Raw genomic sequence first — 16,402 nt, 5'->3', positions numbered from 1 at the left:
GGCTGGAGCAAACATCCCACTTGATTCTGGAAGGCAGGGCTGCGGCCGCCAGGTGGAGGCTTCCACAAAGAGAATTGTGGTTCAAGGAAGAGCTTTCTAACACTGATACGGAATGAGGATGTTATGCATAGTAGTGAGCCCTCCATCACTGGGAGTGTGCAAGAAAGGGCTCGTGCTGGTATAGACACTACTCAAACATCAGACAGAAAGTCAGAAATAGGGCCCCTAAAATTCCTTCAAAGGTTTTCTCCCTTGCCCCTGGGTAGGGCTCTATGTCCACAGCCCTGGAATTGGAATCTGTCCTACACTGGTTGGGGGGCAGCCGGAAATCCTTGGTAGAAGGTTCAGTCTTGGGAACTAGGCTCTGCCGCTTACTAACTGTATGATTTGGCCATGGTACTTCATGTCAGCAAGCCTCAGCGCCCCAAAATGCAGAATGAGAGCGATCGGAGGAGGTGGGGACGCCTGGACGGGCCCACACGTATGGGGCCCTGCGACCAGGCTGTGAGTGTTTAGTGGGTGGGGACAGGGCTCCTCGTCTCCCCTGTCCACAAACCTTGCGTGCCTGCCTGCTGCTTCTGCTTCTCCTCCTCCAACGCCTTCATCTTGGCATCGTACTCATCCGCGAGCGCCTTCCACTCCTTGCGGTTGTTGGTGATCCCATCCAGCATGGGAGTGATCTCTTCATGGAAACGGGAGAATTCCTGGAAAAGAGAGAGCCTCTGGCATGGGGGGGGGGGGCATGGCCCAGGGTCCAGCCGAGGGGGAGGCATGGCTGAGAATGCCCAGCACGGGAATGAGCTGCCTGGGGCGGTGGGATGCTGACACTGGTCGGGGGAGGGCTGCAGTGCAGGGGCCCATCCATCCCTCTCCTGCTTAAAACCCTCCTGTGGCAGTCCCCATGTCCTTCACCTGGCTTCCGGACCCCTCCAGATCTGCTGCCCTCTCCTCTTCACCATTTTGAACCCTCTGGGTAAGTAGAGTCCCCCGTTAGAAGCTCCAGAAGCCTCTCTTCCACATCTCATTTCATTGTAATGACTCCCTTTGCCCGTCTCCCCCAGGGGCTGTGAACTTGGAGAGGGCAGGGACAGCGGCACCTTGTTCACTGGGGTGAAAAGACAGTGTCTGGGGTATAAAGACACCAGAAAACATTTGCTGAATGAAATTGGGATTTGCGAAGGGGATTCTGAAAGTCTCTTAGCTCCAAGAATACAAATAACGCCTTGAGCACAGTACATTGCAGTTTATGGAGTGCCTTATCTCCACTGATCCCCAGATACTCCTGGGAGGTGGGAAAACGGGATGCATCCCTCCGGGATTTTCAGGCGAGGAAATCAAAGTGCAGGTTGATGGAGTAGATTTGCTCAAGGTGAGAACAGCAAATCCAGGGTCCACCGTGGAGTTCCGGCCAGAGTCGGCTGTGCTCAGAGCTGCCGGGTTTGGATCCAGTTCTGCCACAAACTGTGTGACCGCGGGGCGGTGACCTACAGAGCTCTGCCTCAGCCATCCTCGCAGGGCTGTGATAGCACACAGAGGGCACTCGGCCTCGCCTACCCGGTTTAATAATATTGCTGATGATAGTGGGGAGCACGGCGACTCTACCTTGTTGCTCGGAGCACCCCAATTAGCCATGTTATGACAGAGTGGCCCCTGTCTGCTCTGAGAGCATGTGCCCTTCTCCCTAGTGCAGCAGAAAGAGCCCTAAACCAGGGTCAGGCCTCCCGGCTCTAGTCCCGGCTCGAGGCCACCTCCAGCGACGCTGGCCCTGTCATTTCTCATCTCTGACCTCTGCCTCCTCATGTGTAACATGGCCGAAATAAAAATGACTAACGGGCGGTGGGTGGTGGCACAAATAACACAGAGTTGGGAGCAGTGGGTTTCCAGGAGGAGGACTTTACCCGTGAGCATCGGCTCAAAGAAATCCCAGATTGTCTTTTGACAATTGGGCTACTTTGACCTATCACATTTCCACCAACCAGGGAAGTTAGGAGGGTGTGCGTGCATCCCATGGCCTCCCCCTTTCCTGTCTGAAACTGGGCTTCGTCATTTGTCCCTGTGGTACTGAGCACCTAGAGGGCATGAAGCCCCAGACTCTGGCCTGGGTACATTACCACTCAAGACCCCCGTTGGGCCGTCCTGAGGACCAAATGTCGTTGCAGATGAAAAGCTCTTTGTAAACTATCACCCGCTGGTCACCCACCTGCCAGGGTTTATTATTCCTGATGCTGCTGGGAATCCTGGGTTTATCAAGGACACCTTGCTGAGCCTGAGAAAGCAAAGGACCTACCTTGTAGACAAAGGTGCAGACAAAGTCAATGAAGCCGACCTGAAGCTTGGGGAGTTCATCCGCCTTGTTTCTGTCCATCATGGGCTGTCATGGAGGAGAAAGAGTTAACTGTACCCGGCTCCTCTTGGCATGATGCCAGGACCTACTCTACCTAAGAAGCATTCTCTCTTTTTTTTTAATTTTTTAATCTTTATTTATTTTTGAGAAAGAGAGTGTGAGCGGGGGAGGAACAGAGAGAGGGAGACACAGAATCGGAAACAGGCTCCAGGCTCTGAGCTACCAGCACAGAGCCCGACGCAGGGCTCGAACTCACAAACTGTGAGATCATGACCTGAGCTGAAGTCAGCCGCTTAACCAACTGAGCCACCCAGGCGCCCCTACCTATGAAGCATTCTTATTCACAACAAAACAAAGCAAAACAAAACAAAACACCCAACTAAACCTGAACTCATCAAGTTTCCAGATCTGACTAGCAGTTTGCAAGAAATATGGGGATAAAGGAACATATTAAATAACACCATGAGGGTGCAATCAACCAAATCCAGAATGTGGACAACTATACAACAGAAGACCCACGGTCTTCAACAAATAAATACATGCCACGTATATATTAAAAAAAAAAAAAGAGGAGAAAATTGCTATGTATTGAAAGAGATTCGAGAGACATAACAACCGGAGGGAAGGTGGTCCCTTGACTGGATCCTGATTTGAACAAATCAACCTAATTATTTTTTTCACTCAATCAGGGAAAATAAACAGAGATTGAGGATTGGATGACCTTAAAGAATTATTACTAATTTTGTGAGCGTAATAATGGTAGTGTGTGCGTGTGTGTGTGTGTGTGTGTGTGCTTGCATACTGTGTGTGAGTTTCTTATCTCTCAGAGAGGCAAACTGAAGTATTTAGGGGAGAAGTGATAACATCTGGAATTTACTTTAAAATACTTCAGCCAAAAGATAAGAAAATGCCTGAGCTGGGGGCATAGATAAAACGAGAATGGCTGACTCTCACTAGCAGTTGAACCTGGCTGGTGGGGTCTCTAGGGTTCTTTCACTGGTCTCTCCACATGTGAAAACCTGGGAAAGAAAAAAGAGAGATCCAAACCGGTGGCCCCCTGCTACTCAGGTTGGGACGCTCCCTGCCTGCCCGCCCTGAGGCTTGCACAACCCTCACTGCCTGTACTCTCCCTCAGTCCCTGTCCAAGCCTCACGCGGGTGCCCCAGCGTGCCCTCTGCTCTGCCACAGGCTTCCCCCGCCCCCATCTCCATCAACGGCTCTGTCCCCAGAATGTCACTCCCTCCTACCCCTCTTCTACTTCCTAGTCCCGCCCTCACTTGGCTAACCTCTCACGGGGTGGGGGGGGGCCCATCTCAGGTGGGGAGCCCACCGGCTGTCCCTGCCACGCCTTCTCTCAACGTGGATGGGTGCTCAGCTTGACCAGGTCCTCCCCTTGTACGCTCTGGACTGTTAGAACAGGGCCTGGGGAGGTGGCCCCCTGGACTGTGGGAAATGAAAGGAAATCTGTTTTGGGGTTCACTTGTCAATCTCTACCTGGCTGAGTGAGCCAGTACATTAGGTTCTCAGACTTCAGGAGGGCTTGTCGTCTAGGAGGGCACACATCTGCTGAGCCCACATCCAGAGTTCCTGCTGCAGTAGGTCTAGGATGGGGGCCGGGAATTGGCATCTCTGACATGTTCCCTAGCAATGAGGTTGATGGTGGCCTGGGGACCATGTCTGGACGACCGGTGTATTAGGAAAAGGTCATCTCTATGGTAAGATCACACACGTCTGTGTCAGGGGGCCCGTCTGTGTGTCAGGGTGAGATCACACACCCCCCACATCAGGCTGACGCCCCATCCCCTACTCACAATGGGGTTCTGCTGCAGCACTGTGCGCTCCAGGTCACCTTGTTCCCAGAATTCGGCAGCAACCAGCAGAGCTACCTGCAACAGACAACCCCCCCAAAAAGTCAAGCCGCAGCCCCCATCCTCCTGCCCCTGCTCCCACCCCTCCTGGAGGGCATTTCCAGCTCAGCAAATGCTTCAACCCCACCCCTGCCTCGCCACCCCCTTTGTTGGCATCACTGGAGAGGGCACTAAAGTGGCTTCCATGTCCTGGCAGAGGAGGAGGAGACGAAGCGGGGCCGCCTCTGGAGCTGGAGTCCAAGCTGCATCGGCTGCTGTCGTGATGCTGGGACTCCCCTCCTCTCAGGTCAGGAGGGCTCCATACCTTACTCTGTACCTCCCAGGGCTTGGTGATGGCTGAGAGATCGCAGGCGGTCATCATCATGGCCCTGGACACAAGGACACCATCCATCAGCCCAGAGCTATTGAAGGCTGCAAGTGCGGGGCACCTGGGTGGCTCAGTCGGCTGGGCGTCCGACTTCGGCTCAGGTCACGATCTCGCGGTCTGTGAGTTCGAGCCCCGCGTCGGGCTCTGTGCCGACAGCTGAGAGCCTGGAACCTGCTTCGGATTCTGTGTCTCCCTCTCTACCCCTTCCCCCTCATACCCTGAGGCTATGTCCCTCCCTGTCTCTGAAAAATGAGTAAACCTTAAAAAAAAAAAAAAAAGGCTGCAAGCTCTGGTTAATTTTAACTGTCTCTCCTCCCTCTGTGCGGGAGAGTGCTCCCAGGGCTCACCGGGAGTGAGGGGCTCACTTGTGCGAGGCATCTGGAGGGCAGGCTTTGAAGTCAGACGGAGGTCAAAATCCTGCCTCTGTCAATTACCAAGAGTTTGACATGGGGCAATTAAACCAACCTCTCTAAGCCTCAGTTTCCTTATCTGTAATAATAATGGTACATGAAACGGGGGCAAGGTTAAATGAGATCATGAGATCTCACCTGAGAACATGTGTGTAAACCTTGGCAGAGTGCCTTGACCTGGCTTGTGCACAATAGATACTGGCGGTTATCATGAACGTATATGGGGTTTTTATGATGTGACACAGACAGTTCTTGGCCTTTTAAAACATTCATTTCATTTAGATCTCAGCACCTCTTCGGAGTTCTTTCTCTCCTGTTTAGGAGAGACCGACGTTTCTCAACCTTTTTCTGGTCATTCTCCACCGTTCACATCAGAGAGCCTTTTCAGACATTTTCTCTGTATTCCCTCCAGCAGGAAATGTTAATACCATGGACACACTGTATATCTGTTTGGAGGGTCACAGATCACTGTAATATCTGAGGTTTTTTTGCTCTTCCACCAAGAACCAGTTTTTGCCCTCGGTGGGGTGATGATCACCCCCATTAAAAACGCCCGGCAGGGGTGCCTGGGTGGCGCAGTCGGTTAAGCGTCCGACTTCAGCCAGGTCACGATCTCGCGGTCCGTGAGTTCGAGCCCCGCGTCGGGCTCTGGGCTGATGGCTCAGAGCCTGGAGCCTGTTTCCGATTCTGTGTCTCCCTCTCTCTCTGCCCCTCCCCCGTTCATGCTCTGTCTCTCTCTGTCCCAAAAATAAATAAACGTTGAAAAAAAAAATTAAAAAAAAAAAAAAAAAACGCCCGGCATGCCAAGTGCCACATCAGTCATTTCAAGGAAGCCTTGTCTTAAGAAGTAGAGGGAAGGATTAGAGAAGGAAAGGATTGAAAATTAAACTCTTTGGGACGCCTGGGTGACTCAGTCGGTTAAGCGTCCGACTTCAGCTCAGGTCATGATCTCGCGGTTTGTGCGTTCGAGCCCCGCGTCGGGCTCTGTGCTGACGGCTCAGGGCCTGGAGCCTGCTTCGGATTCTGCGTCTCCCCATCTGACTCTCTCTCAAAAATAAATAAACATTTAGAAAAAGAAGAAGAAGAAAGATAAACTCCTAAAAGAGTTTCACAAGAATAGGAAGAAGGTTAAGACAGGTATTATAATCTAGGTAGGCACAATATAAGACAGACAAGGAGGGACACCGACAAAGCATTGGAGGACGGAGGGAATTTGAGAAAGTGTTCTGGAGAATGGGGGCGGAGTGGCATGAACGTCCGGGATGGGAATCCAGGGCATGTGGGGTGGCCATTACATTCCAAGCTGGGAAGTGTAAGCGGTAGCCGATAAGCAACGGAGAGCTATTGAAGGCTGAGGGCCCAGCCGTGGCCTCTTCAGAGCCGTGCTGTAGGCAGACAGGTTGGCAATACCTGGAGGGTGGAACAGAAAGGAGAGGGTGGGAAGGAAGGAGGGGGGATCTGCCGCAGTGATTCAGACAGGTGGGCCTGGTCCGTAGCCGTGCCTGCTGGCTGGGAAAGCCACCTTGGCGGGGTCAGCCTGATCTGGTGAGACTCGGTGGGCAGGGGTGCGGGAGAGGGGAGAAGGCTGGCGCCCTTGCTATTTGGACGATTTTACAAGTAACCAGCTATATCTGGCATATTTTACAGAAGCTGCTCTGGGAAGCCTTCAGAATTACTCAAGGAACAATCTGATGCTTGCCAGAGGAGGGGGGCTGACGGAATGGGCAAAAATGGGTGTAGGGGAGTGGGAGATACAGGCTTCCAGTTATGGAGTAAGCTCTGGGGATGAAGGGCAGCACAGGGAGTACGGTCAATGGTATTCTAACAGTGCTGTATGGTGACAGATGGCAGGGACTATACTTGCAGGGAGCAGGGCAGAAGCTATAGACTCGTCAAATCGGTGTTGTACATCGGACACCAATGTAACAGCGCATGTCAGCTATACCTCAATAAAGAGCCGTTCATGAAATATTAACAGGTTTAATTACGTCTCATTAAGCAAACCCTCCAAAATTCGTGGAACTCGTTAAGTAATTAAGCTTTCAGAAATGCATACATTCCTTTGAAACCCCTTTATACTTTGGAATAGCTTCAAAATATGCACCCTACGCTTAATATCAAGTGTTGTAGACGTGTTATCATCAAATAAGCCAAGCAAATGCACGTTCGGCCACGCATACGAGAGTCACTGGCTCCTTGTTACCTGTCAGAGGTTAGGTATCCCGAGAGCACGGGATGTTTATTGTCCCTGGCTGGAGAGATCATGTGAATATCACTCCCACAGTTGGGGAAACATAACCTAAGTGTTTTACAGACAGAGATTGTGTGCCTGGGAATGGGGGAGCGGGGGCAGGCGGGGGGGGGGGACTGAGGCCACCTGAGCGCCAGAGAAGCAAATCCAAAGCCTCGTGCCCTAAAGACAAGGCATTGTATTCACTTCAGCACCACCTCCTTAGGTGCTGTGGGGCCAAGGTGCCGCGCTAGGTTTTGGGCATCCAGAGAGGCTGGCAGAGAGCTCACAGTCACTCAGAGAAAAGATAGTAAAAAACTGTCATCACAATATGCTAAGTGAGATGGCAGAAAGAAGTACAAGGTGGAAGAGGAAAAAAAAATATCCAAAGGTGAGTGCAACTGGCTCAGCTCAGGGGGCATCCAAGATGGTGGAGAGGGGCCCTGAGGGGTGCATAGGAGTTCTCTAAGAAAGGGAACAGCACTGCAGCAGCAATGTGGTGGAGAGTATGCGAGATCGCCACAGGGCAGAGTGTCCTGCAGGAGGTAATTCCCTGCTCCCCAGAAGGTAGGAAGCCTCCATCTATCCACCCTGTACTGGTACGCAGGGGCCAGGCGGGGGCTGGTTCACAGGGTCCCTGCTCTCAGAGACCTTACAGACAAGTTGGGGAGTCACACATCCGCCACACAAACGAATGTAAACGTGTACACAAACAGGTGCTCTGAAAGAAAGGAATTCTATTCTAGGAGAATAGGTCTGAAAAGGCAGGGAGGGCTTCCTCAAGGAAGTGACCAGAGAGCCGATGTCTGTAGGCAGCGTAGCCGTGAATCTGGCAAAGAAGCAGGTGCGGAAACACATTCCAGGTGGAGAGAGCAGCCAGTGCAAAGGCTCTGGTGGAAGGAAGCCGGGCACATTCAAAGAGCTAGAAGGTGGGAGGAAAGAAGCAGCAGGAAAGAGGGTAAGGTGAGGCCCAAGAGACAGCAAGGGCGGGACCTCAGATCCTGGGCCTTGGCGAGGGACCCTCTTTGTGCCTACAGCAACGGGAAAAGCCACTAAAGAGTTTGAACAGAAGGGTGAAGCAATCAGATTTGCATTTTACAGGGATCGCTGTGGCGTTAGTGTGGAGGGGACGGGAACATGGCAGGGAGCCCAGCCAGGAAAGCCTACAGGACCAGGGCCAGAAACAGAGGTGGCAATAAAAGGAAGTGTCCAGATAAGGCATTTAAGAAGTAAACTGGACAGGGTGTGGGGATAAATGAGACATGCAAAGTCCGGAAGAGGGAGGTGTCAGGATGGGGGAGAGCAAAAGACAGCGAGGCTACCACGCAGAGAAGAGAGCACCAGTAAGTCACGAAGGTTTTGTGTATGGAGACACGTGGGCCTCAGCCTCTGGGTAAGCGAGAGGCCTCAGGAGGAGGGGGGCGTCGAGTTGGCGGGAGAGCGGTCTATAAAAAGCCACGCGGGGCTGGCGAATCAGAGCAACTCGATCTCAGCTCTTCTCGACTTAATGTCTTTGAGCGTCTGTCTGTTCCCGTGTAAAGGGAGATAAATCGTATTAGATGGGACCATGAAATTCTGACTTTGTGGGTCAAACACGATCAAAAGGCAGCGATTTCACACGGTTCAAGGGCGTATATTCACCCTGGGGGGACTGTGGCCATCACATAAGATGACTCTGTCAAGTGCACACATTGGCCTCATCTTCATTACCATCAGCTTGATCACATTAACCGTTTTGTTTGGGGTCGCGCAGGTGTGTGCGGCGGGCTGATGGAAAGAAGCCGAGCTCCTGCTCACCGGGTCCATCCTCCAGGCAAAAATGTCCCTTTGGCTCCGCTGTGCGGCCCAGTGGCACTTGTCCCTGACCCTGGCTGCCCCTGCCCTAGAAAGCATCCCAGCCCACCCAGCCCAGGTGTTCAGACACTCCCGGAACTGCACCTGGCCTGGAGGGCGTGGCCTGCGGGGGAGCCCCTAAGGAAGCCTGGGAAAGCTGTGGGTGTGCAGGAGAGGGGGAGGTGGCAGGCTCCAGCCCTCGAGCCCTCCAGTAACGCCCGTGGGACACGAGGTAAGTCACGCAGTCTCCCAGGTCCTCACTCTCTCATCTGTGAAACACTAGCCGGAGAGCCGGCTTGTAAATGATTTCTGTTTTGCAGACCACGTGGGCTCTATTTCAACTACTCAGCTCTGGCATAGTGATGCAAATGCAGCCATAGGTAAGTAAAGGCAGAGTGCCTAGGGCCCAGGATACTGTAGGGGCCCATGAAAATGTTTGAATTTTAATTCCTTTTACTTAAAAAAAATTTTTTTTAATGTTTACTTATTTTTTGAGAGAGAGAGAGACAGACAGACAGACAGGAGTGGGGGAGGGGCAGAGAGAGGGAGACACAGAATCTGAAACAGGCTTCAGGGTCTGAGCTGTCAGGACAGAGCCTGACACGGGGCCCGAACTCATGAACCAGGGGATCATGACCTGAGCCGAAGTAGGACCCCCCAACCGACTGAGCCACCCAGGTGCCTGGAGTTTTCATTTCTCTTAAAGCCAGCAGAAAAAAAAAATAACACAATAATGCTGAATATGTAAGAGTGAATTCAACCTGCATTATGTGTCTTTATACCAACACAGCCCTAAAATATCATTTTTTAAAAACTTATTTAAAATTTTTTAAACATTTATTTTTTGGGGGAGGGGGCAGAGAAAGGGAGACAGAATCTGAAGCAGGCTCCAGGCTCTGTGCTGTCAGCACAGAGCCCAACCTGGGGCTCGAACTCATGGACCATGAGATAACGACCTGAGTTAAAGTTGGACACTTAACCGACGGAGCCGCCCAGGCGCCCCTTAAAAACTTATTTTAATGGTGGAAAAAGCCACGGAGGCAACAGTACCTAGGACCCACCGAAGTCATTATGTGGCCCTCTGTGGGAAAAGCAAGTGTTATTTATGGTTTCTGAAATTTGAACTCCTTACACTTTTTATCTGTCAGGAAATAGTCTTCTTCTTTTGATTCGTTCCCCCCACATATTTAAACACGTACAAGGCCCTTTAGCTCACGAGGGGAATGAAAACAGATGGGCAGCTCTCACACCCCAGCACTAGAGAGGACCCCGAAGCCCTCCCAACTCATGGTTTGGTCAGGCTTCGAGGAGTGAAACCGGAAATTCGGGGGAGAGGGAAAGACTTTCATGAAAACGGGCGGTCATGCCCTCAGTCTGGAGTCACTCTAACACCTCGGCCCAAAGTAAACCTACCAAAGTAGGGTGGCCTCAGAACTAGCTGTGCAGCTGGAGGAAGTCAGTTGGTTTAGGATGTGTCAGGGGGTTAGGTGTGGGCCTCAGACTAGAGGGGGCGGGAGCATAGGAGCCCTCCAAGGTAATCAAAGCACTTGGGGGTGGGGGGAGCATTGAGTTTTTTCCTCACCACAAACAATTCTGACACCAACTTCGTGTCCCACAGTTCAATCCTGACGTGAACTGTCAGACTCCACGCGGTCAAGGGCTCAGTCCCCACAAGACTGCCCTCACTTCAGAAGTCAGTCACAAGTATCACGTCCCCAAGTTACCTCACACGCTTCTGTCCAATGAGGGTACAAAGTCGGGGGCTCCCACAAACACCGCCTTCAGATTCAAAAATTTGCTGGGACAGCTCACAAAACTCAGGGAAACTCTTATATTTACCAGTTCATGATGAAGGATACACTTCCGGCATAGCCAATGGAAAAGAGGCCTGGGAGAAGGTATGGGGTGGGGGTGGGGCGCATGCAAAGTTTCCACACCCTCTTCAGACTTGTCACCCTCCCAGCACCTCCATGTGTTGAGCAACCCTGTAGCTCTTTGCGTTCTTTTGTCCAGAGGTTTCTGTGGAGGTTTTTATCGTGTAAGCATTGGCCATCGGTGACTAACTCAATCTCCAGTCCCTGTGTTCTCCCCAGAGACTGGGGGTGGGGCTGAAAGTTCCAAGCTTCTATTCATGGCTCGGTCTTTCTGGTGATCAGCCCCCATCTTGAAGCTCTCCAGATCCCACCCAGAGTCACCTCATTAGAACAAAAGACGCTCCTATCACTCTTACCACTCGGAGAATTCCAAGGATTTTAGAGCTCTGTGCCGGGGAACTGGGCACAAAGACAAATACATACATCTTATCAAACCACAGTAAGCTCCCAACACCACTGCATGCTGTGAGCAGAAGAGCACAGCACTCCATGCCCCAGCTCAGCCCCCGTGATAATCCATAAGCGAGGGTTATGAGGTAGGGTCCTTCACGCTCTTTGAGCAGATGAGGAAACTGAGGCACAGAGAGGCGAAGTTACCTGTTCAAAGTCACACTAAGCAATGAGTGAGAGAGCTGAGACTTGACCCCTGGTGCCGAAGCCCTTCGCGTAACAGCCACACTCTACCCAGGTATGAAGCTCTAATTATATGTCATGTATGGACCCCAAGTTTGCTTCAGAGCTGTGGCTTTCGGTCAGGGACTATTTTTGTCCCTAGGGGTTATTTGGCAATGTTTGGAGATATTTTTGTGTATCGCAGCTAAAGAGGAGGTTGCCACGGGCATCTAGTAGAGAGAGATCAGGGATGCTGTTAAACATCCTACAATGTACAGCTCTTTGCGACACAGAGTTGTCTCCAGACGTCAATAGTGTTCATAACTAACCTTAAGGTTGAGAAACCCTGCTTTACAAGTCTTCCAACATTCTACTCGGTGCCTACCTGAAGGATTTTGAAAACTGCTTACTTTCTTACGAGTTTTTAAGTTGATGACTATTTCATCATGAGCTTAAATATTTGCAAAGGGTCTAATTTGCAGCACATTGTAAACATTGGCATTTTAGAATGAAATTGTTACATCATTCTTTAAATACAGAGGATTCTAAAGGGCCTAGTAGTTTCGTATCAACCATCAGCCCATGATCCATTTAAAAATACACAAGCAATGGGGCACCTGGGTGGCTCAGTCAGTTAAGCGTCTGACTTTAGCTCAGGTCGTGATCTCTCAGTTCATGAGTTAGAGCCCCGTGTCGGGCTCTGTGCTGACCGCTCAGAGCCTGGAGCTGCTTCAGATTCTGTGTGTGTGTGTGTCTCTCTCTCTGCCCCCCTCTCTCTCAAAAATAAATAATAAAACATTAAAAAAAATTTTTTAAATACACGAACAAGCTTTTCTTTAAGAGTCTGGGGTTTTACATCTTTCCTTTTCACCATAAGCTTGTATTTCCCCTTGACTGCACTCACAGATTTTATCTTAATGTTTTATGCATGTGTGTATATGTACGTGTGTATATGTACATGTGTATATATGCAAGTATATATGTGTCTGCATGTATATGTGTATATATGCATACCAATGAAAGACTCTCAAGCATGTAAATACACGAAGTCTTTCACGGACCACCATCTCACACTTAATCTGCAACCAAATGTGCCCATTAATTGGAATGATATCACTGGAGATATTTTCTTTGGCCATAGGCCTTCAAGTATTAAAACCTTTTTAAAATCTATTGTATTACACAACTAATCAATACAACAAAATATATTACCTGGCTTTAGAAATAATTATTAAATGCTCGAAGTAAAATTTTTGGGAATTCATCTCTTAATGAGACGGGATGGGGCTATTTTTGGAACATCAGTTAATGAGTGTTTCTTATTACTAGACTAAGATAGGACGTAGCATGTGTTTTATGCCAATTTTTTAATTTTTATAGATGCAAGTAATTAGAAGCCGTGGGACTGGAAGTTTTGTTATAGTGATGTCACCCAATTCTTTCAGATCAGCTGTGAAAAAAAAGTGTACTGTGATCATTATTCTGAATGATCTATCAGCTGACAATTCAATTCGGTTCTCCTTCAATTTTGTTTGAGGCAAACCTTAGAATCATTCACTTCCTCAATTTCTGGGAAGCATGCCATTAAGATTTCACTAAGGCTCCTCGTTATGACTATTAATTACACCACTGGCACTTTCTCTGAGGCATTCTGGTTAAGCCAAGATACTCAGAATGGGTGAGGTCAGTTAAAACATTATTAATTTAAATGTATCTTCCAGGGGCACCTGGGTGGCTGAGTCAGTTAAACACCTGACTTTGGCTCAGGTCATGATCTCGCGGTTCGTGAGTTCAAGCCCTGCGTCCGGCTCTGTGCTGACGGCTCCGAGCCTAGAGCCTGCTTCGGATTCTGTGTCTCCTTCTCTCTCTGCTCTTCCCCCGCTCATGCTCTGTCTCTCTCCCCTTCAAAAATCAATAAACTTAAAAAAAAATAAACAAATAAATATATCTTCCAGTGTTATATTTTTTATAAAGTGCTTTTACTATAACAAGATTTTTTTTAACTTTTTAAATGTTTTTTTTTTAATTTTTAATGTTTATTTATTTTTGAGAGAGACAGACAGAGAGACAGAGCATGAGCAAGGGAGGGCATAGAGAGAGAACCCAGAGCAGGCTCCAGGCTCTGAGCTGCCAGCACAGAGCCGGATGCGGGGCTCAAACTGACAAACTGCGAGATCATGACCTGAGCCGGAGTCGGACGCTTAACCGACTGAGCCACTCAGGTGCCCCTTTAATGTTTATTTTTGAGAGAGAGACAGAGTACAAATGGGGAAGGACAGAGAGAGAGACACACACAGAATCTGAAGCAGGCTCCAGGCTCTGAGCGATCAGCACGGAGCCCAATGCAGGGCTTGAACCCACAACCCGTGAGATCATATCCTGAGCTGAAGTCGGATGCTTAACTGACTGAGCCACCCAAGTGCCCCCCATCCTATAACAGATCTTAACTGTTCTCCTCAAAACTTAGAAGCTGCAGATTTGACTCATTGAACTTAAGGAAATGTTTGCCATATAACATAATTGGAAATGCCCGTCAGTTACTGTCCACTAAAGGAAGCAGATCAGACTTGTTTTTGTTAGAAAGAATCTGATTTGCTTTTCCAACCCGAATACGCATGACTTTATTTTGTAAAGAGGGAGAACAGTAAGAGAACTGACAGTGTTTCACCTCTGGGGCTTTCTTAGGAAGATAATATTAAGAAAGAGAGTGCTGACTCCCTTGAGGCCACCAGAGCCCCTGTAATTCTTGGAAGGCTTTGGGCTGGGAGTGAGGGTAGGAGTGGTTCATGTACCTCAGTTTGAAGACTTCCAATTAAAACTACCTTGGCTTTTGCAATCAGTGAAGTCCTGTCTCTGGCCATTTTTTTTGTTTTGAAGAGAGAGAGGGAGAGGATGAGTTGGGGAGACAGGCTGAGGGGGAGACAGGGAGAGAGAGAGAGAGAGAGAGAGAGAGAGAGAGAGAGAGAGAGAGAATCTTAAGCAGGATCCACACCCAGCGTGGAGCCCAACAAGGAACTCCATCCCATGACCCTGGGATCATGCCCTGAGCTGAAATCAAGAGTTAACCGACTGAGCCACCCAGGCACCACCCCCTTCTGAACATATTATTATTATAATTTTTAATGTTTATTTATTTTTGAGAGAAAGGGGGACGGGCAGCGAGAGGGGGACAGAGGATCTGAAGCAGGCTCCGCGTTGATAGCAGAGAGCCCGACTTGGGGCTCGAACTCACAAACCACGAGATCATGACCTGAGCTGAAGTCGGACACTTAACCGACTGAGCCACCCAGGCACCCCACCACCCCCTTTAAAACAAAATTAAATATTGGGTCTTGGAAACCCTCCCTATCATTCTTGGTAATGTCTGTATGACATCCCATTTGTATAAAAGTACTGTCACGTGGTTAACCCGTTCCCCTGGTTATTTGTTTCCAGTCTTCTCCATGATTAAAAATAGTGCTGCAGTGAGGAGCTGTGTACAAAGGCACACACGGCTGGCATACGTGTGGGAGACTATCTGGAGGGTGCAACCGTGCACGTGGACTTGATGGGCCAGAGGCTGAGCATTTACACATTGACAGGAAGTGCCCTCCACAGAGGCTGCCTTGTTTACGCTCCCACCAGGGAATCGGACTGCCCGGTGCCTCTCACTCGGTCCAGCACGTTGTGCTAGCAGACGTTTTCATTCTTTGCCAGTAGGAGGGGTGAAAAATTATAGGTCGCTGTGGTTTTATTTTGCATGTCTCTGATTATGAGTAAGGTCATCACCTTTTCATGTTTATTTCCCTCTGTAATTCCTTTGCTGGGAAATGTCTCGGGAAAGCGAGCCTTGTGCCCACTCTTCTAATGGATTAGTCTTTTTCTTGAATCGTACGAACACTGTGTTTCCGAAGGAAGTGAACTCTTCTTCTGTCAGCAGTTTCGTGGGATGTATTTCGCCAGCTCACCGCTTGCATTCTGACATCGGCTGTGCATTCTTGCGTGTGTTGTGCAGACACCCCTCATTTTTATGTAGGTGAATTTATCAATCTATTTATGACTTCTGACTTTCACGTCACGCTTTGGAAAGCTCACTCTGAAATTGTTCCTTTTAATTCTGCCATGCTTCCCCCCACCCCCGCTCATTTTTTGGGTTTGTTTTCTCATTATTTTACAATCCTTGATTCATCTGGAACTTATTTTGCTATGGGAGTGAGATAGCGATCCAGGCTTGTGATCACCTGTGGTATAATACAAAATTGCATTGGTCTTTGTTTCTGGTTCCTGGAACAAAGCTTCCCAAACTCTTGGAATTTCCCAAGTGACAGGAGTGTCCTTTATAGAGAGCCCACTGTGGGTTTAGGTTAACGACCATGATTTAGTGTGGGGTCCCTAGATAGGCTCAGGTGGGACTGGACGCTAGCAAATCCGAGCAAATGGAAGCCTGGAACTTTCAGCCCCACCCATCAACCTCTGTGAAAGGGTGGGGGTAAGGGAACGGCAGATTGACTCTATAAAACTTGGACAATGCAATTTTCTGAGCCTCCAGGTTGGTGGAGCACTTCAGTTCCATAGAGACAGAAGCTCCTGGGTTAGTGACCTTCCTGGACCTCGCTCCGTGTATCTCTTTGGCTGTTTTTCTGTATCCTTTATAATATCCTTTATCATCAACTGATAGATATTAGCAAATGTTTCTCCGAGTCCTGTGAGCTGCTCTAGCAAATTAATAGAACCCAAGGAGGGGGTCATGGGAACCTCCGATTTATAGCCAGGTGGTCAGAGCAGAGGTAGCAACTTTGACCTGCAGTTGGTGTCAGAAGGGGGCAGTCTTTGTGGGACTGGCCCTTAACCTGTGGGCTCTAACGCTACCTCCATACAGACCGTG

General features: G+C 49.5%; 1 protein-coding gene across 1 annotated transcript in view; it reads right to left on the bottom strand.

The window, feature by feature from the left end:
- PDE6A (phosphodiesterase 6A) overlaps nt 1–16,402 on the bottom strand; it is a 64,123-nt gene that overhangs the window by 1,893 nt on the left and 45,828 nt on the right. The window contains exons 18-21 of the mRNA XM_043598173.1: nt 4,517–4,580; nt 4,156–4,230; nt 2,288–2,371; nt 557–704 (exon numbers count right to left, since the gene is read on the bottom strand). Of these exons, the coding sequence (XP_043454108.1) occupies nt 557–704; nt 2,288–2,371; nt 4,156–4,230; nt 4,517–4,580 (371 nt within the window). The remainder of the gene's footprint in view (nt 1–556; nt 705–2,287; nt 2,372–4,155; nt 4,231–4,516; nt 4,581–16,402) is intronic.

This window comes from Prionailurus bengalensis, chromosome A1 (assembly GCF_016509475.1).
Source record: "Prionailurus bengalensis isolate Pbe53 chromosome A1, Fcat_Pben_1.1_paternal_pri, whole genome shotgun sequence".
Taxonomy (NCBI): Eukaryota; Metazoa; Chordata; class Mammalia; order Carnivora; family Felidae; genus Prionailurus; species Prionailurus bengalensis.
The sequence above is the reverse complement of the archived record's forward strand: the minus strand, read 5'-3'. Positions and strand labels throughout refer to the sequence as shown.